Source organism: Caretta caretta, chromosome 1 (assembly GCF_965140235.1).
Source record: "Caretta caretta isolate rCarCar2 chromosome 1, rCarCar1.hap1, whole genome shotgun sequence".
NCBI lineage: Eukaryota > Metazoa > Chordata > Testudines > Cheloniidae > Caretta > Caretta caretta.
The window spans coordinates 2,692,192-2,712,946 of NC_134206.1; the positions used below are offsets into that span (position 1 = coordinate 2,692,192).

The 20,755-nt window shown below is 46.5% G+C and overlaps 2 protein-coding genes across 2 annotated transcripts; one reads left to right on the plus strand and one right to left on the minus strand.

The window, feature by feature from the left end:
* Positions 1-13,513: 13,513 nt before the first annotated feature.
* On the plus strand, positions 13,514-14,476 carry LOC125631163 (olfactory receptor 52E4-like). Its single transcript, XM_048837438.2, has one exon. It carries the CDS (start codon positions 13,514-13,516, stop codon positions 14,474-14,476), a length of 963 nt encoding a protein of 320 aa, XP_048693395.1.
* Positions 14,477-17,644: 3,168 nt separating this feature from the next.
* On the minus strand, positions 17,645-18,688 carry LOC125643620 (olfactory receptor 52E4-like). The gene has a single exon (XM_048866628.2). The coding sequence runs from the start codon at positions 18,590-18,592 to the stop codon at positions 17,645-17,647; it is 948 nt and encodes a 315-aa protein (XP_048722585.1). The 5' UTR covers positions 18,593-18,688.
* Between the last annotated feature and the right edge of the window lie 2,067 nt (positions 18,689-20,755).

Sequence of the window (20,755 nt, forward strand, 5' to 3'; positions counted from 1 at the left end):
AACTCGTCCGGCCCCATGGACTTGTGCACGTCCAGCTTTTCTAAAAAGTCCCTAACCACCTCTATCTCCACAGAGGGCTGGCCATCTCTGGCCTCCTCCACATGCTTCCTCTCTTTTTCCTTCTCCTCCTCCACATGCTTCCTTGCCTCCATTTCCCTCTTGTGGGCAGCCTCCTGTACCTCCTTCTCCATCCACATGAGTTCTATCTGTCTTTCATGTTCCCTTAGTTTTTCCTCAGCCTGAAATTTGGCTAATTCGAGCTGTAGTCGAGCCACGGATTTGGTCATTCTAACCTCTCTGTTTTTAACTAACTTTACACCCGAGGTTTAGAAATAAACAAACAGAACTTGGCTGTAAAATTTTGCTGTGCTGGAATAGAATACCTATTCTCTGATAGTGATTGTCAGCCTACAGAAAAAGACAATTCCCTTGTCTCTGCTCTGGGCCCAAATTAAAGCAAAAAACCTCCAACTACTTGGAAACCTGCTTACCCAGCCCAAAGAAAAAGCAAATGGGTAGAACACACACCCCCTATTTACTTTTAGGAAGAAAAGAAAAAAAAAAAACTCTGGGTTGGAAGACTGTGAATTTCCCTGCAGGAGTTAAGTACCCTGCCTCCAGGCAAAGAAAACCTGCAATTCACAAGATAATCCCCTTTTGTCTCTGCTTGGCCACAAAGCTGAGAAAAAACAAGCTGCTTTCAGTTTCAGCTGCTTTCTGGACTTCCTTTCTAAAGGAAAAAAAAAATCCTTTTTAAAATCTGTATTTCTAGTTCAAAAAATCTCAACTGGATCTCAAAATGATTTCAGGTTAATCCCACCACTATGCCACCATGTCAAGGTTCCTCCCCCACTCTGAACTCTAGGGTACAGATGTGGGGACCTGCATGAAAAACCTCCTAAGCTTATCTTTACCAGCTTAGGTCAAAACTTCCCCAAGGTACAAAATATTACACCCGTTGTCCTTGGACTGGCCGCTACCACCACCAAACTAATACTGGTTACTGGGGAAGAGCTGTTTGGACGCGTCTTTCCCCCCAAAATACTTCCCAAAACCTTGCACCCCAATTCCTGGACAAGGTTTGGTAAAAAGCCTCACCAATTTGCCTACAATGAGTACAGACCCAGACCCTTGGATCTTAAGAACAATGAACAATCCTCCCAACACTTGCACCCCCCCCCCCTTTCCTGGGAAATGTTGGATAAAAAGCCTCACCAATTTGCATAGGTGACCACAGACCCGAACCCTTGGATCTGAGAACAATGAAAAAGCATTCAGTTTTCTTACAAGAAGACTTTTAATAAAAAATAGAAGTAAATAGAAATAAAGAAATCCCCCCTGTAAAATCAGGATGGTAGATATCTTACAGGGTAATTAGATTCAAAAACATAGAGAACCCCTCTAGGCAAAACCTTAACTTACAAAAAAGATACACAGACAGAAATAGTTATTCTATTCAGCACAATTCTTTTCTCAGCCATTTAAAGAAATCATAATCTAACACATACCTAGCTAGATTACTTACTAAAAGTTCTAAGACTCCATTCCTGGTCTATCCCCGGCAAAGAAAACTACAGACAGACACACAGACCCTTTGTTTCTCTCCCTCCTCCCAGCTTTTGAAAGTATCTTGTCTCCTCATTGGTCATTTTGGTCAGGTGCCAGCGAGGTTACCTTTAGCTTCTTAACCCTTTCCAGGTGAGAGGAGCTTTCCCCTGGCCAGGAGGGATTTCAAAGGGGTTTACCCTTCCCTTTATATTTATGACAGCCCCTACTCTACTTGCGCTATATTGATGACATCTTCATCATCTGGACCCATGGAAAAGAAGCCCTTGAGGAATTCCACCATGATTTCAACAACTTCCATCCCACCATCAACCTCAGCCTGGTCCAGTCCACACAAGAGATCCACTTCCTGGACACTACAGTGCTAATAAACAATGGTCACATAAACACCACCCTATACCGGAAACCTACTGACTGCTATTCCTACCTACATGCCGCCAGCTTTCACCCTGACCACACCACACAATCCATCGTCTACAGCCAAGCTCTGCGATACAACCGCATTTGCTCCAACCCCTCAGACAGAGACAAACACCTACAAGATCTCTGTCAAGCTTTCTTACAACTACAATACCCACCTCCGGAAGTAAAGAAACAGATTGATAGAGCCAGAAGAGTTCCCAGAAGTTACCTACTACAGGACAGGCCTAACAAAGAAAATAACAGAACGCCACTAGCCGTCACCTTCAGCCCCCAACTAAAACCCCTCCAACGCATTATTAAGGATCTACAACCTATCCTAAAGGATGACCCAACACTCTCACAAATCTTGGGAGACAGGCCAGTCCTTGCCTACAGACAGCCCCGCAACCTGAAGCAAATACTCACCAACAACCACATACCACACAACAGAACCACTAACCCAGGAACTTATCCTTGCAACAAAGCCCGTTGCCAACTGTGTCCACATATCTATTCAGGGGACACTATCACAGGGCCTAATAACATCAGCCACACTATCAGAGGCTCGTTCACCTGCACATCCACCAATGTGATATATGCCATCATGTGCCAGCAATGCCCCTCTGCCTTTTACATTGGTCAGACTGGACAGTCTCTACGTAAAAGAATAAATGGACACAAATCAGATGTCAAGAATTATAACATTCATAAACCAGTTGGAGAACACTTCAATCTCTCTGGTCACGCAATCACAGACATGAAGGTCGCTATCTTAAAACAAAAAAACTTCAAATCCAGACTCCAGCAAGAAACTGCTGAATTGGAATTCATTTGCAAATTGGATACTATTAATTTAGGCTTAAATAGAGACTGGGAGTGGCTATTTCCCCTTGTTTTTTCCTACCCCCCTCCCCTCCCCGACGTTATGGTTTAACTTGGATTTAAACTTGGAGAGTGGTCAGTTTGGATAAGCTATTGCCAGCAGGAGAGTGAGTTTGTGTGTGTATGGGTGTGGGGAGGTGAGAAAACCTGAATTTGTGCTGGAAATGGCCCACCTTGATTATCATGCACATTGTAGGGAGAGTGGTCACTTTGGATGAGCTATTACCAGCAGGATAGTGAGTTTGTGTGTGTGTTTTTGGAGGGGGGTGAGAGAACCTGGATTTGTGCAGGAAATGGCCCAACTTGATTATCATGCACATTGTGTAGAGAGTTGTCACTTTGGATGGGCTATCAGCAGCAGGAGAGTGAATTTGTGTGTGGGGGGTGGAGGGTGAGAAAACCTGGATTTGTGCTGGAAATGGCCCAACTTGATGATCACTTTAGATAAGCTATTACCAGCAGGATAGTGGGGTGGGAGGAGGTATTGTTCCATATTCTCTGTGTATATATAAAGTCTGCTGCAGTTTCCACGGTATGCATCCGATGAAGTGAGCTGTAGCTCACGAAAGCTCATGCTCAAATAAATTGGTTAGTCTCTAAGGTGCCCCAAGTCCTCCTTTTCTTTTTGCGAATACAGACTAACACGGCTGTTACTCTGAAACCTCTCGTTCTATAGGTATATTGCTGTGACACTCTGTACCCCAAAGCAACACCCTGGCACCTCAGCACTCACCACTGTTACATAATTGCAACAAATCTCTTCAAAATGTCACGTGAGGTGTCAGTGGAAAAAAACTTGGTTTGCTGAATATGATTATCCTGTTTCTATGCATGTCTCATTTTTGTAGCTGAAGTTACGAATATTGACTATGAGCCTCTATTTCAAGTGTATTTGCTCCTGTGGTAACTCTCACAAGTATGTTTACATCCAGTCTAACCAGCACATTGTCAATGCACTATTCATATTCATGGGCCATTAATGAACCCAATGGGATGTGCAAGAAGCTAATCCCCACCTGATGGACTTTTCTGGGGATGTTGTAGCCAGAATACTGGCAATATCCCCTGCTATTACTAATCAAAACACGCAAGGGCTTGCGACCAGCTCTCATGACACCGGACTCCATCTTGTGCCTGTACTCTTCCTCTTCTTCTTCTTGTGCCTGTACACTAACTGTGCTGGGGGCTTTATTTGGAAAATGAAGTTCCCTCCTGTCATAAATGTAAAGGGAAGGGTGAACCCCTTGAAAATCCCTCCTGGCCAGAGGAAAAATCCTCTCACCTGTAAAGGGGTAAGAAGCTAAAGGTAACCTCGCTGGCACCTGACCAAAATGACCAATGAGGAGACAAGATACTTTCAAAAGCTGGGAGGAGGGAGAGAAAAAAAGGGTCTCTGTCTCTCTATATGCGGTTTCTGCCAGGGATAGACCAGGAATGGAGTCTTAGAACTTTTAGTAAGTAATCTAGCTAGGTATGTGTTAGATTATGATTTCTTTAAATGGTTGAGAAAAGAACTGTGCTGAATAGAATGACTACTCCTGTCTGTGTGTCTTTTTTGTAACTTAAGGTTTTGCCTAGAGGAATTCTCTATGTTTTGAATCAAATTATCCTGTAAGGTATCTACCATCCTGATTTTACAGAGGTGATTCCTTTACTTCTATTACAAGTCTTCTTGTAAGAAAACTGAATGCTTTTTCATTGTTCTAAGATCCGAGGTTTTGGGTCTTTGGTCACCTATGCAAATTGGTGACGATTTTTACCAAACCATCCCCAGGAAGTGGGGTGCAAGGTTTGGGAGGATTTTGGGGGGAAAGACGTGTCTAAACTACGTTTCCCAGTAAACCCAGTTAAAGTTTGGTGGTGGCAGTGGAAATTCCAAGGGCAAAGGGTAAAATTAATTTGTACCTTGGGGAAGTTTTTAACCTAAGCTGGTAAAAGTAAGCTTAGGAAGTTTTCATGCAGGTCCCCACATCTGTACCCTAGAGTTCAGAGTGGGGAAGGAACCTTGACACCTCCCCATCTCAGAAGTTATTAAAGTGAGAAGTGACAGAACCACTTCATCTCACTCCCCCCACAACTGAATACCCGGAAACAGGTCTCGAGGAAAAGACTTTGACAGGGGAGGAGGTCCCAACTGGGGAAGGAAAAATCCCAACCTGTGTATGGAACATAGGTGAACTGTCTGTACGATTAGGATGAGATAGTGCTCAACTTAAAACCTGTCTATTTTATAGTGCTCAGACTGTGATCTTGTTTTATTTCTTAGGTGGCCAATTTTGATCTTTACATTTATTACTTATAACCACTTAAAATATATTTTCCATACTTAATAAATCGGTTTTATATTTTTTTACCTAAAACAATGACTTGTTTCAAATGTCCTATCAGGAGCTGGTGTACTATTCTCTTCATAGAATCATAGAATCATAGAATATAAGGGTTGGAAGGGACCCCAGAAGGTCATCTAGTCCAACCCCCTGCTCAAAGCAGGACCAATTCCCAGTTAAATCATCCCAGCCAGGGCTTTGTCAAGCCTGACCTTAAAAACCTCTAAGGAAGGAGATTCTACCACCTCCCTAGGTAACGCATTCCAGTGTTTCACCACCCTCATAGTGAAAAAGTTTTTCCTAATATCCAATCTAAACCTCCCCCAATGCAGCTTGAGACCATTACTCCTCGTTCTGTCATCTGATACCATTGAGAACAGTCTAGAGCCATCCTCTTTGGAACCCCCTTTCAGGTAGTTGAAAACAGCTATCAAATCCCCCCTCATTCTTCTCTTCTGCAGGCTAAACAATCCCAGCTCCCTCAGCCTCTCCTCATAACTCATGTGTTCCAGACCCCTAATCATTTTTGTTGCCCTTCGCTGGACTCTCTCCAATTTATCCACATCCTTCTTGAAGTGTGGGGCCCAAAACTGGACACAGTACTCCAGATGAGGCCTCACCAATGTCGAATAGAGGGGAACGATCACGTCCCTCGATCTGCTCGCTATGCCCCTACTTATACATCCCAAAATGCCATTGGCCTTCTTGGCAACAAGGGCACACTGCTGACTCATATCCAGCTTCTCGTCCACTGTCACCCCTAGGTCCTTTTCCGCAGAACTGCTGCCTAGCCATTCGGTCCCTAGTCTGTAGCTGTGCATTGGGTTCTTCCGTCCTAAGTGCAGGACCCTGCACTTATCCTTATTGAACCTCATCAGATTTCTTTTGGCCCAATCCTCCAATTTGTCTAGGTCCTTCTGTATCCTATCCCTCCCCTCCAGTGTATCTACCACTCCTCCCAGTTTAGTATCATCCGCAAATTTGCTGAGAGTGCAATCCACACCATCCTCCAGATCATTTATGAAGATATTGAACAGAACCGGCCCCAGGACCGACCCTTGGGGCACTCCACTTGATACCGGCTGCCAACTAGACATGGAGCCATTGATCACTACCCGTTGAGCCCGACAATCTAGCCAGCTTTCTACCCACCTTGTAGTGCATTCATCCAGCCCATACTTCCTTAACTTGCTGACAAGAATACTGTGGGAGACCGTGTCAAAAGCTTTGCTAAAGTCAAGAAACAATACATCCACTGCTTTCCCTTCATCCACAGAACCAGTTATCTCATCATAGAAGGCGATTAGATTAGTCAGGCATGACCTTCCCTTGGTGAATCCATGCTGGCTGTTCCTGATCACTTTCCTCTCATGCAAGTGCTTCAGGATTGATTCTTTGAGGACCTGCTCCATGATTTTTCCAGGGACTGAAGTGAGGCTGACTGGCCTGTAGTTCCCAGGATCCTCCTTCTTCCCTTTTTTAAAGATTGGCACTACATTAGCCTTTTTCCAGTCATCCGGGACTTCCCCGGTTCGCCACGAGTTTTCAAAGATAATGGCCAATGGCTCTGCAATCACAGCCGCCAGTTCCTTCAGCACTCTCGGATGCAACTCGTCCGGCCCCATGGACTTGTGCACATCCAGCTTTTCTAAAAAGTCCCTAACCACCTCTATCTCCACAGAGGGCTGGCCATCTCTTCCCCATTTTGTGATGCCCAGCGTAGCAGTCTGGGAGCTGACCTTGTTAGTGAAAACAGAGGCAAAAAAAGCATTGAGTACATTAGCTTTTTCCACATCCTCTGTCACTAGTTTGCCTCCCTCATTCAGTAAGGGGCCCACACATTCCTTGGCTTTCTTCTTGTTGCCAACATACCTGAAGAAACCCTTCTTGTTACTCTTGACATCTCTGGCTAGCTGCAGCTCCAGGTGCGATTTGGCCCTCCTGATAACATTCCTACATGCCCTAGCAATATTTTTATACTCTTCCCTGGTCATATGTCCAACCTTCCACTTCTTGTAAGCTTTTTTTTTATGTTTAAGATCCGCTAAGATTTCACCATTAAGCCAAGCCTTCACATACAAGGAGGGGCAGATTAGGTAATAAATTTACATTGGGTTTACTTCAGACCAGAGCAAGACGGTACAGCTCTGAGTTCCTAGGCTGAGGAGCTGGGGGAAATTGTCTGGAGCCTCTCTGTTGTTGTTTCATGAGTGGCTGGTGAAAGCATTCATGTAACTCAGCTGGGTGTGTCCCTGCCTGTGAACATTTGAGGGAGTGCAGGACCTGGAGGGGTTTGCAGCTTGTCACAGCCTCACAGAGTGAGATGGGGCCCAGATTGGTATATCAGTTCTTTTCTGTCGGTTTATTTTGGGAACAGGAAGTTGGGACAGAAAAGCAGTAATATGAGGGAAAACAGTGAAACAATTGTGAAATTGGAGCTATTCAGATTGGAGGCAGTAGAGAAAGAAAAAAGAACCTAGGAGAATTTTGGAGCTAAAGTGGGCAGAGGCTGCCAGAGAGGAGGCTGAACACAGAAGGGCTACAGAACTAAAACAAGAAATTGAGGAGAAAGAGGGAGAATGGAAACACCAGTTGGACTTGCTGGAAAAGCAGAACCAGAACCTTCCCCCTCCACTGATTCCCACCTATCCAAAAATCCACAAATGGTAACAGCTGTGTCCTGCATTCAATGAGGCAGGGGATATTGCTGAATTCTTCAATAACTTTAATATCCTGTGTGTGATTCATAAGGTTCTTGATGACCAGAAGGTAACCACTTTAATTGCAAAGTTAACTGGAAAGCTCTGGATATATTCAATAAAATGCCAATTGTGGATGCTTTAGATTATTGTAAATTTAAAAAAAAAATGGTTTTGAAGCAATTTCAGATGACCTCTGAAATGTATAGAGTGAAATTTAGGAGTCTTAAGAGGGGTGCAGGTATGAGTAATGTGGAATACTTAAACAAAATGAAAGATTTGATGGGAAAGTGGGTAGGGCGCAAAAGTGTTACAAGCTTTGAAGGAATGTTTGCCCTTGTTGCTCAGGAGCATTTCCTAACCATATGTAAAGGTGATGTAAAACAGTGTCCATAGAAGAAAAAGATGAAAACTGTGGATGAGGTTGGTGATTTTGAGCAGACACAGGCATCTAATGAAGGGGTTTACACTTGGCAGGGTTCCGTTTTACCCCACTCTTCCAATCTGAGACCAAAATCTATTTTTAAAACAAAAGCGTCCAGCTGGTGCTGTCATTGCAATCCCACTGATCATCCGAGGAATAAATGCCCTGTGCTGGGAGAAAGTAGAGAGCAGGCAGCCCATGTAAATGCTGAGACCCTGAGCACAGAAGCCCCTCTGGCACCTGATACTTATCATACTGTAAAATTATCCTTTGCACCCCCAGGTATGAAGCACATCAAGTCTGTCAGCATCAAAGCAGGGAGCACCTTGGATGGGAATACAGGGGCAGAAATTCCTGTGGTTGGCTGAGTATAATGCAAGAAGGTGACATGCTACAAGGACAGATGGCAGAGCTTTCCTTCGTCATAGGTTATAAAATCCTTGTGCCTTTCGCTAAAGTGCACATAAAAACTGAGGTTTTGGAAGCTGCATTATCAGGGTCTAGACAATAACCCTGTTGAAATGCTGATTGGGAATGATTTCTTCCATGTAGCTCAGGCTGTTAAAGTGTCCACCTGCAACAAGAAGGAGCATTTTTCTGGAACCCCAGAGGGAAAAGGGAATGTCCCAGGAACTCCTGAAGGAAGGAGAACAAGTCTCCTTGATTCCTCTGCAGCAGGGGGGAGGCTGCATGCTTCCAGGAGTGGGGGTGGCTGAGACCAACTCCTGCCTGGCGGCTGAAGGCAGTGTCTGCTCAGGAAGGGAGGAGATTATATTGCCTGTCAGGGAGACAAATGTCCAGGTTGCCGCTAAACAAGGGCCAAGCCCAGTGCTAGGGAGCTTAAGAAGATGTGTCCAGGAGGGGAGCCCAGAGAAGGGTGATGGAATTGTAGAAACAACTGAGGAGGTGGGTGAGAATTCCTTTAACTCTGCAGCGGGAGGCAACACCTCGACAGGCAAAGGGAGGGAGGGGTGTAGTGCAGGCCGGTGAAACAACTGTCCAGGCCGTTAGCTAGGAGCCCTTTGGAGCTGAGCATATGACCTGTTCTACCCTAGAGATCACAGGGGTATGCGTCTTAGGGAGGAGAGCACAAGGACTTTTGTTAGGATATAGATATTCAGGTCTGTCTGTAAAGGCCTAGACTCTAAGAATGTAGGTGTATTCTTATCACTTGTCTAGTTCTAGAGGTATAAAGGAAAGAATCAAAATCACTGTCTGCCGGTGTAAGGGCCTTCTCTTCCTGTGACAGTCTGAGGCCCTGTTCTTAGGCTAAGGCCTCTGGCTAAGCAGCAGAGGCAGCCATAAGCTGGGAAGCGACCGGTCACCTCCTCACATTCCAAACTAGTCACACTGAAATAAGGTGCTATTGGGCTGTTAGGATACAATCCTGTCCTGATAGTGCCTATCACCTCCAGAGAAAGGGAAGTGCCTAGAAAATGTAAAAGGAAACTTAGTTTGATAGCATCCTGTCTGGCAAGAACTCACTTATCAATAGCTGGGATGTGAAATCCTCACTTCTGTATTGTTTTGTCATTATAGTTCCCACTTTGCTATTGTTTGTCTGCATAATCTCTATCTGGTTCTGTGATTGTTTCTGTCTGCTGTATAATTACTTTTGCTGGGTGTAAACTAATTAAGGTGGTGGGATATAATTGGTTACATAATCATGTTACAATATATTAGTATTGGTTAGTTAAATTTCAGGAACATGATTGGTTAAGGTATAGCAAAGCAGAACTCAAGTTTTACTATATAGTTTGCAGTCAATCAGGGATTAGGGGGGTGGGGTGGGCATGTGGGTGGGGGAAATGGGAACAGGGAATGGGGGTAAGAAAATTGGAATCATGCTTTGCTAAAGGGGGAAATGGGAACAGGGACACAGGTGTAAGGCTCTATGGTGTCAGAGCTGGGAAGGGGGACACTAAGGAAGGAAACTGGAATCATGTTTGCTGGAAGTTCACCCCAATAAACATCGAATTGTTTGCACCTTTGGACTTCGGGTATTGTTGCTCTCTGTTCAAGCGAGAAGGACAGGGAAGTAAGTGGGTGAAGGAATAAACCCCCTAACAACTTTCCTTTGCTAGGTGTTTTCAAGATCCTTCAATTAAAGATGCTGCACAGTATGATGATAGTTACTGATGAGAATTACTCATTTCTGATACCGTAGTGACTGCCCCATGTGTCTGCAGAAGGTGTTTGTGTCTCCTCTCAGTCATCTTTCTCCAGATCTATCTATCTACTGCCTACCTATCTGTCCTGGGTATTTCAGTGTATGAGACCCTATGGAGACCTAGGTATTATCCCTAGTTTCTTTACTAACCATCCATAATTTTTAAAAATACACAAATGCACAGAGCAGCCAATTCCTCTCGGGCTCAGCGGAGAGCCCAGGAGTTCTCATCTCCCCTTGGGAAAGTCATGTAATTAGTGTTTATTCCCGAAGCTGTATAAAGAGTGCAGACAAGCTTCTCCCCAGCCTGTTTACATTCAGATTATTTGCGAGAGGCTGAGTGAACCCCACTGGGATTGCAGAAAGCTATATTACAAACGGTGCATACCCTTGTGTTGGCTCTCAGCGTGGGATGCTGCTGCAAATGCTGGGGTGAGAGAGGTGTGAGACACGGCTAGCTGAAGGGAATTCCCAGAGAAGACACTTCCATCTCAGGATACACTGGTACCCATCTCTTGCTGCTCACCAAACGGAGTGCCACATGGGCATGATGGAATCGAGAATGGGTGGGATGGGACCGAGAATAAGTCTGTGGCCCTTTTGGCTCTGCACACCCATTAAATAGAATCATAGAATATTAGGGTTTTAAGAGACCTCAGGAGGTCATCTAGTCCAACCTCCTGCACAAAGCAGGATGAACATGAACTGAATCTTCCCAGCCAGGGCTTTGTCAAGCTGGCCTTTAAAAAGATCTAAGGGAGATTCCACCACCTCCCTAGGGAACCCATTCCAGTGCTTCACCACCCACCACAGAAGGGATGTGGACAAACTGTAGAGAGTCCAGTTCAGGCAATGAAAATAGTTAGGTGGCTGGAGCACATGGGTTACGAGGAAAGGCTGAGGGAACTGGGGTTATTTAGTCTGCATAAGAGAAGAGTCAAGGGGGATTTGATAGAAGCCTTCAACTGCATGAAGGGGGGTTCCAAAGAGGATGGAGCTTGGCTGTTCTCAGTGGTGGCAGATGACAGAACAAGGAGCAATGGTCTCAAGTTGAAATGCAGGAGGTCTAGATTGGATATTAGGAAACACTATTTCTGTAGGAGGGTGGTGAAGCACTGGAATGAGTTCCCTAGGGAGGTGGTGGAATCTCTTTCCTTAGAGGTTTTTAAGGCCTGGTTTGACAAAGCACTGGATGGGATGATTTAGTTGGTGTTTATCATGCTTTGAGCAGTGGGTTGGACTAGATGACCTCCTGAGGTCTCTTCCAACCCCAATCTTCTATGATTCTATGATTTACCTTTTTTTTTGTTGTTCTGTTGCTGCCTGACTGCATAATTCTGGTACCAAATGAGATGTATGGTTAATCGGTCACTTTGTAACTCTGGTGGTCATAACTCTAGCATTCTACTGTAGATGCTGTTTAACGTCCTCATTGATTGCTAATGGCCTGGAAATGCCAAAAAAAATAAAAACAATTTTTTTCTGCAATATTATCAAATTTCCTTTGTCTCCAGAGAATTTGGCCTATAACTTTTCCATTATTTCTTTGTTTTTAAAATATTTAATAACCTCCTGATATCTTTAACATCCCTTATCATTTTCATAAAGTGCAATTTGTATTGCTTGTGATCTGTATCCTCCCCCCAGCCCCCTGTTTATTGTACATTGCTTGCCTCCTCCCTGCAGTTGATGCCTTCACTTTGCCACTGGGTAGGATTTTTAGCGAAAGTTGTCCACATCCTTGATTTATCATTGCTTTGTAGCTATGTAATAAAGTCTTCTTAAGGAACTCCCAAGTTTCATTCCCATTTTCCTCCCCATCAGTTTTGCTGATAATTTGCCTCAGTTTTGAGGAAGGAGCCTTTTGAAGCACTTTCTGTACATATTAGCAGTTGGGAGCTGTTCTCTGTTTGTCCATTTCAACACAATCAGTTTCACAGTTTATTTTCCTCTCCTCTATCATATGCCCCCTTCTTTCTCTTTACTCTAAAGAGTGACAGAGTTTTCAGTCTCTCTGCATATGGCAGCCTCCCCTATTCTCCTAGCCTGTCTCAGGTGTGGTCTACACTGTGGGGGGGATCGATTTAACTTACGCAACTTCAGCTATGTGAATAGCGTAGCTGAAGTCGATGTACTTAGATCTACTTACTGCGGTGTCTTCACTGTGCTAATTCTACAGCTGATGCTCTCCCGTCGACTCCGCCTGCGCCTCTCGCCCTGGTCGTGTATCAGAGTAGACGGGAGAGCACTCAGCAGTCGATTGATCGTGTCTAGATGCGATAAATCGACCCCCACTGGATCGATCGCTGCCTGTCAATCCAGTGGGTAATGTAGACAAACTGTCAGAAACCCCCTTTCTCTCTGCTATACCCTTTATAGAGACTAGGCAACCAAAACTGAGCACATATCCAGAGTACGTTATTTTCCATCCCATTCCTTAGGCATTGTCTTTGTTTTGGCCACTGCTTCGAAAGAGCAGGTGTTTCAGTTGAGCTGACAGGTCTTCTCTCTGAGGTTTGTTCTAGTTGGGATGTTTGCCCCCAGCCCATGTCTTGGCAAAGCTTTGATTTTTTCCACTGTCAGTTTTTGAGCTACCAGGTGAATGGGGACCTCTCTACAACATGAACTCTCTATCCTGGGTTTCACTGAATTAAGGAACAATGAGGGATAACCAGTATCCACCCTCATGTTTCCTGCTGGTGTCTATTAAGGGTTCCCACACCAAAACAAATAGGAATTATTGACACATGGAGCACCACCAAATATGGAATTTGCATGAGTAGGGTCAGGGGTTCACAATTCATTTCTCTGAATTATGGAAATGTAATTTTTCAGTGTGTAATGAGTGACCAATCTGCTTCACCCATGAGAAATGTCTCCGCTAGTGCATGTAGTGTCTCATATTAACATTGTCTCTCCAACCAGGCATTTGTACAGAGACCATCACACTAGACCCTGGGCACATACAGGAAGTCAGGGGAACTTACGGTACGTGCAAGAGACACCGTGCTACCTCAGAGTTGGACACCTTTTCCTCTACTCCATGTCAGATTCCAACACAACCGACTTCACCAACCCCTCCACCTTCATCCTGCTGGGAATTCCTGGCCTGGAGGTGGCCCATGTCTGGATTTCCATCCCCTTCTGTGTGATCTATGCCATAGCCATTTTGGGGAACTTCACCATCCTGTTCATTGTGAAGATAGAGCCGAGTCTCCATGGGCCCATGTACTATTTCCTCTGCATGCTGGCTGTCACCGACCTGGCCCTGTCTACGTCCACTGTGCCCAAAATGCTGAGCATCTTCTGGTTGAATTCCAGGGAGATAGATTTCAGTGCCTGCTTCACCCAGCTGTACTTCATTCACTGCTTCTCAGCGATGGAGTCTGGGATCTTAGTGGCCATGGCTTTGGATCGCTACGTGGCCATCTGCCATCCCCTGAGACATTCCACCATCCTGACAAACGCGGCGGTGGCCAAGCTAGGCCTGGCCGTGGTACTACGCAGCAGCATACTCGTACTGCCCAATCCCTTCCTGGCGAGGCGGTGTCCCTATCACAGAACCAACATCATCCCCCATACCTACTGTGAGCATATATCCATGGTGAAGTTGGCCTGTGCTGACATCCGTGTCAATAATTACTATGGCTTCTCTCTGATTTTCCTCATCACTGGTGTGGATGTGTTTTTGATTGCCCTGTCCTATACACAGATTCTCAGGGCCATCTTCAGCCTCCCCACAAAGGACGCCTGGGTGAAGACTTTTTGGACCTGCAGCTCCCACCTGTTTGCCACCTTAGCCTTTTACATCCCAGCTCTTTTCTTCATCCTGACGCACCGGTTTGCCCAGAATGTGCCCCTGCATTTCCATGTTCTCATGGCCAACATGTACCTCCTGGTGCCCCCCATGCTAAACCCCCTTATCTATGGTTTGAAGACCAAACAGATCAGAAACAGGCTGCTCTGGCTCTTTCCTCATAAAGGACCTAAAGTTTTCTCCTGGTAGTCTGGCTCTAAAACCAACCTCCATGCAGAGCTGTCTTGGGACATGGTGCTGAGCCCTCTTTCCTGAATCGCCTACTGGACAGTTAGATAGACATTAAATCCTTCCCTGACCCTACTGTGCTGTGTCAGCCTGACAAACTGGGGAATCAGTCTGTGTGCAACTCGTTAACTCATAGGTTGCCACATTTCTAATTGCTGGTCACTGGATTCCAAAGCCCCACCCCTTGTTCTACCTCTTCTGTCAAGCCTCACCCCTTCCTCTGCTTCTTCATCCTAAGGCCCCACCCCTGTTGATGAATCCTCTCCAGCCCTCCATTCCCTCCCAGTGAGAGAGGGATACCCCAAGTTGCTGGGACGGAGGGCTCAGCTGTTCCACAGTCCTGCTTGCACCCCAGGGATCCCATCCCAGGAGTTCTGTCCTTGGGCTAGTCCCAGAAAACACAGGGACATTCAAAATAACCCCTGTATGGGCAGGTTGTTCAAAGCCAAGTGGACTGGCTGGTGATGCTTGGAGGAAACAGCCAAGTTCACATACGTCCACCTCTCACTTTTAAAGTACTCTTTCCTCCTTTCTTTGTACAGGGAGCAGGCTCCCTGTGGCAAAACAGATTTTGATCTGCTCTTCCCATTCTCAAGTGGCTCTAGTGTTCAAACTGCTTGCCCTGCTCGAACCCAGGCAAGGTGCCTTGCTTAGGTGGCTAGCAGCTGTTGCACCGTGAGGGGGCGAGAACAGGGTGTGATGCTGTATGATTGAATATGACCATTTTTATCATGGTTGCTACCACGGTTATATAATGGCAACAGAGGCTGTACTAAGTACGTCCTGTCAGGTGTCAATGGGGAAGCTCTGATTTGCTCAGTATGATTCTCCAATGTATCTGCATGTATCATCCTTGTGTCCGATGTTATTCATATTGGCAATGTCCTGGAATGGGCTTTGTTTGGGACAGTAATATTCCAAACACAGGGCAGAGAATATAAAAGGACCTCTGAGACATCTCTGTATTGTCTTCATTTCTCTGCACTGGATTTCTGACACGGAAGCTCTGAACAAGGACTAATAACCCCCAAACTGCTTTGGTTATTTCTAGAGAGACTTTTGCAAGCTAGCAGTTTATTCCATCACTGCTATGATGCTGATCTCTGAACCATGAAAAACCACTGGGATGTATCTAATCTATTAACCATTTATAACTCTTCTTGTTTCCTTTTATTATCAAACCTTTAGTTTTCAATTGCTACTGGGATGGCAGAATTGGTCTTATTGGGTAAAATCTCAGTGATAGATTGACCTGCATAAGTGGCTGGTCTCTTTGGATGAGAAGGACCCGCTATGTGGTGAAATTGGTTTTCACTGACTGCTCCTCATGGAGTCCAGTGTACAGGTGATAAGGCAAGGGCTGGGATGTGTCTAGTTAACCAGTGCGGTGAGACAGAAGTTTATGACTGTTACTGTCTTGGTTTAATGTAATCATAGAATAACCACCAGCCTCTTTCTCAGCAGTTTGTCCTAAGTTTGGCATCCTCAGCCATGTCCCACTGAAGCACGGTCACACATGGACAGAATTTACTGTTGATGGGTTCTACACACAGTATTGCTCACTACTCCCAGGAGGTATCCCCCTTTTACAGATGGGGAAACTGGGGCAGCAGGAAGGAAAATGTTTGGAGCCAGGAGACGAGCCCAGAGTCCCCAGCTGCCAATCCCTTGTTTAGCGTCTCAGACCTGGCTCGTGTGGTCCATGCTGCAGCACAGATTCATGGTGCTGTCTCTCCACTGGGTTCTCTAGTGCGGGGACGTCCCCTGATTTCAGTGGGGCTGCTCCCACTGACACCAGCTGAGGATTTGGCCCAAGACTACCAAAAAGCCCTACTCAGGGCTGCAGAGTCACACACTCCCCTGATGTGGCTCCTTTCAGCCTTTTGTTGGCCTGAGTGCTCTGTCGTTCCAGATAAGGTGCCATGTAAATTGCCAGCTAATGCTAGCTGTGTGATTTATCTCCCTCCGTGTGAGCTCCCGCAGCCACCCGGGCCTCTGCCCAGCATCCCGCCTTCCCAGCTAATGCAGGGGCTGATCCCTCCACCTCTCTCAGCTGTTGTCCTCCTAGCTTCAAAGCTGATCCCTTCCCCGCCCCCAAGGCCTGGCTCAGGGCAAAGGGCTCCCAGCCCATCCCTATTGCTGGGACCCTGCCAGCAACAGGCCCCCCGCCAGAAGGAACAAATAATAGAATCATAGAATCTCAGGGTTGGAAGGGACCTCAGGAGGTCATCTCGTCCAACCCCCTGCTCCAAGCAGGAACAATCACCAACTAAATCATCCCAGCCAGGGCTTTATCAAGCCAGGCCTTAAAAATCTCTCAGGATGGAGATTCCACCACCTCCCTAGGGAACCCAGTCCAGTGCTTCACCCCCCTCCTAGTGAAATAGTGTTTCCTAATATCCAACTTAGACCTCCCCCACTTCAACTTGAGACTATCGCTGAAAGCTGAGGAAATGAGCCACACGATGGTCTCTGCCCTCAGGACATTGCAGCTAAGCTTTCAGGCCCACACGCTGAACGATGCACAATCTCGGTTGCCTGCCTCTCAGCCCTGCTCCAAACCCACAGCTGATTTTATATGGTTTCTTGGCTTCCCTCTATTCTCCGGACCGGCCTGCCTGCTGCATCCTCCCTGAAGGGTCCTTGCCAGGCTGCAGCAGGTCCCACCCTAGCTCCAGGGCAGAGGGAGCCCAGGCTGGGGAGGAGGAAGGTGGAGATGATCCAGCAAGTGGATGGGGTTGGAGAGGAGGGGAGCGAGTAACAGGGGTGGGGTTTTGGGGGAAGATGTTGAGAATGGAATGGGGCCTTGGGGAAAAGGTGGGACAGGGAAAGGGCCTTGTGGAAAGAGGTGAGGCAGGGGACAGGGCCTTGGAGAATAGGCAGGTCTGGGTGTGGGGCCTCAGAGATCCAGTTAAAAGCAATTAGAAAGGTGGCAATCCTATGGGAGAATGAGTTGTACACAAAAAGATTACTCAGTTTGTCATGCTGACACAGCACGGTAAGGCCAGGAAAGGATTTAATGTCACTTTGACTGTCCAGTCAGTGATTCAGAGAAGGGGGCCCAGCACCATGCCACCAGCCAGCTCTTCACAGAACTCAGTCTGAGAGCCAGAGCACCAAAAGAAAACGTTAGGCCCCTTTATGAGTAAAGAGCTGGAGCAGCCTGTCCCGGATCTGTTTCGTCCTCACCCCGTAGATGATGGGGTTTAACACGGGGGGCAGCAAGAGGTACATATTGCCAATGAGAACGTGGAAATGCAGGGGCACATTTTGGGCAAATCTGTGCATGAGGGACATGAAGAGACCTGGGATGTAAAAGGCTAAAATGACAAAAACGTGGGAGCCACAGGTCCCCAAAGTCTTGAGCCGGGTGTCTTTTGTGGGGAGGCTGAAGATGGCCCTGAGGATCTGGGTATAGGACACAGCAATAAAAATCCCATCCAGACCCATCACGCAGACTCGCACAAAGAGGCCGTAGTAACTACTAACACGGGTGTCGGCGCAGGCCAGGCTCACCACGGCTATGTGGGCGCAGTAGGGCTGGGGGATGACGTTGGTTTTGCAATAAGGCCACTGCCTCGCTAGGATGGGAAAGGGCAGTACAACTATGCCGCAGCGCAGCACCACGGCCAGGCCGATCTTGGCCACCAGGGGGTTTGTCAGGATGGTGGAATGTCGCAGGGGATGGCAGATGGCCACATAGCGATCCAGAGCCATGGCTACGAGGATCCCAGACTGCATCATAGAGAAGACGAGAACGAAGTACATCTGGGTGAGGCAGGCACTGAAATCAATCTCCCTGGAATTGAACCAGAAGATGTTCAGCATTTTGGGCACGGTGGACATATACAGGACCAGGTCGGTGACAGCCAGCATGCAAAGGAAATAGTACATGGGCTCATGGAGGCTCGGTTCAGTCTTCACAATAAAGAGGATGGAAATGTTCCCCAAGATGGCTGGGATGTACATGGTGCAGAAGGGGATGGAGATCCAGACATGGGCTGCCTCCAGGCCAGGAATGCCCAGCAGGATGAAGGTGGAGGGGTTGCTGAAGTGGGTTGTGTTGGAATCTAACATGGAGTAGGGGAGAAGGTGTCCAACTCTGAGGCAGAACGGTGTCTCTTGCTTTTAGCATATGTTCCCCTGAGTTCCTGTATGCGCCCACGGTCTAGGGTGATGGTCTCAGTACAAATACCTGGATGGAGAGACAATGTGAATATGAGACACTACATGCACTACTGGGGGCTGTTCTCATGGGGGAAGCAGATTATTCCCTCTTCACACACTGAAAATGACATTGTCATTATTCAGAAAAATGAATTATGAAGAATTGACCCTACTAATGCCAATTCCATATTTTATGGTGCTACCACATCATGGTGTGGGAAACCTTCGTAGGCACCAGAAGAAAACACAAGTGTGGATACTAATTATCCATCATTGTTCCTTTGGCTTTTTCTACACTACCATGTTTTTTCGCAAATAAGCAGCTTTTGTCAAAGAAACAGTGGGGGTGTACACAATTTCAGTGATGGAACTCCTCAGCCCTGGTCTACACTAGGAGTTGAGGTCGAATTTAGCAGCATTAAATAGATTTAACCCTGCACCCGTCCACACGATGAAGCCTTTTTTTTCGAATTAAAGGGCTCTTAAAATCAATTTCCTTACTCCATGCCCAACGAGGGGATTAGCGCTGAAATCGGCATTGCCAGGTGGAATTTGGACACAATTAGATCGTATTGGCCTCTGGGAGCTATCTCAGAGTGCTCTATTGTGACCGGTCTGGACAGCACTCTCAACTCAGATGTACTGGCCAGGTAGACAGGAAAAGGACCGCAAACTTTTGAATTTCCATTGACTGTTTGCATGGTCATCTGCAGCTTGCCACGATGGCCAGAGCTCATCAGCAGAGGTGATCATAAAATCATAGAATATTAGGGTTGGAAGGGATCTTAGGAGGTCATCTAGTCCAACCCCCTGCTCAAAGCAGGACCCATACCCAATTAAATCATCCCAGCCAGGGCTTTGTCAAGCCTGACCTTCAAAACTTCTAAGGAAGGAGATTCCACCACCTCCCAAGATAACATATTCCAGTGTTTCACCACCCTCCTAGTGAAAAAGGTTTTCCTAATATCCAAGCTAAACCTTCCCCACTGCAACTTGAGACCATTACTCCTTGTTCTGTCATCAGCTACCACTGAGAATAGTCAAGATCCATCCTCTTTGGAACCCCCTTTCAGGTAGTTGAAAGCAGCTATCAAATCCCCCCTCATTCTTCTCTTCCGTAGAATAAACATCCCCAGTTCCCTCAGCCTCTCCTCATAAGTCATGTGTTCCAGCCCCCTAATCATTTTTGTTACCCTCCGCTGGACTCTGTCCCATTTTTCCACATCCTTCTTGTAGTGTGGGGCCCAAAACTGGACACAGTACTCCAGATGAGGCCTCACCAATGTTGAATAGAGGGGAACGATCACATCCCTCGATCTGCTGGCAATGCCCCTACATATACATTCCAAAATGCCATTGGCCTTCTTGGCAACAAGGGCACACTGTTGACACATATCCAGCTTCTCGTCCACTGTAACCCCCCGGTCCTTTTCTGCAGAACTGCTGCCGAGCCATTCGGTCCCTAGTCTGTAGCGGTGCATGGGATTCTTCCGTCCTAAGTGCAGGACTCTGCATTTGTCCTTGTTGAACCTCATCAGATTTCTTTTGACCCAATCCTCTAATTTGTCTAGGTCCCTCTGTATCCTATCCCTACCCTCCAGCGTATCTACCTCTCCTCCCAGTTTAGTGTCATCTGCAAACTTGCTGAGGGTGCAACCCACACCATCCTCCAGATCATTTATGAAGATATTGAACAAAACCAGCCCCAGGACCGACACTTGGGGCACTCCACTTGATACCGGCTGCCAACTAGACATGGAGCCATTGATCACTACCCATTGAGCCCAGCAATCTAGCCAGCTTTCTATCTACCTTATAGTCCATTCATCCAGCCCATACTTCTTTCACTTGCTAACAAGAATACTGTGGGAGACGGTGTCAAAAGCTTTGCTAAAGTCAAGGAACAACATGTTCACCACATTCCCCTCATCCACAGAGACAGTTATCTCATCATAGAAGGCAATTAGATTCGTCAGGCCTGACTTGCCCTTGTTGAAACCATGCTGACTGTTCCTGATCACTTTCCTCTCCTCTAAGCGCTTCAGAATGGATTCCTTGAGGACCTGCTCCATG

Coding starts and splice junctions, on each gene's coding strand:
- LOC125643620 (XM_048866628.2), bottom strand. CDS start 18,592: ATGTTAGATTCCAACACAACCCACTTCAGCAACCCCTCCACCTTCATC.
- LOC125631163 (XM_048837438.2), top strand. CDS start 13,514: ATGTCAGATTCCAACACAACCGACTTCACCAACCCCTCCACCTTCATC.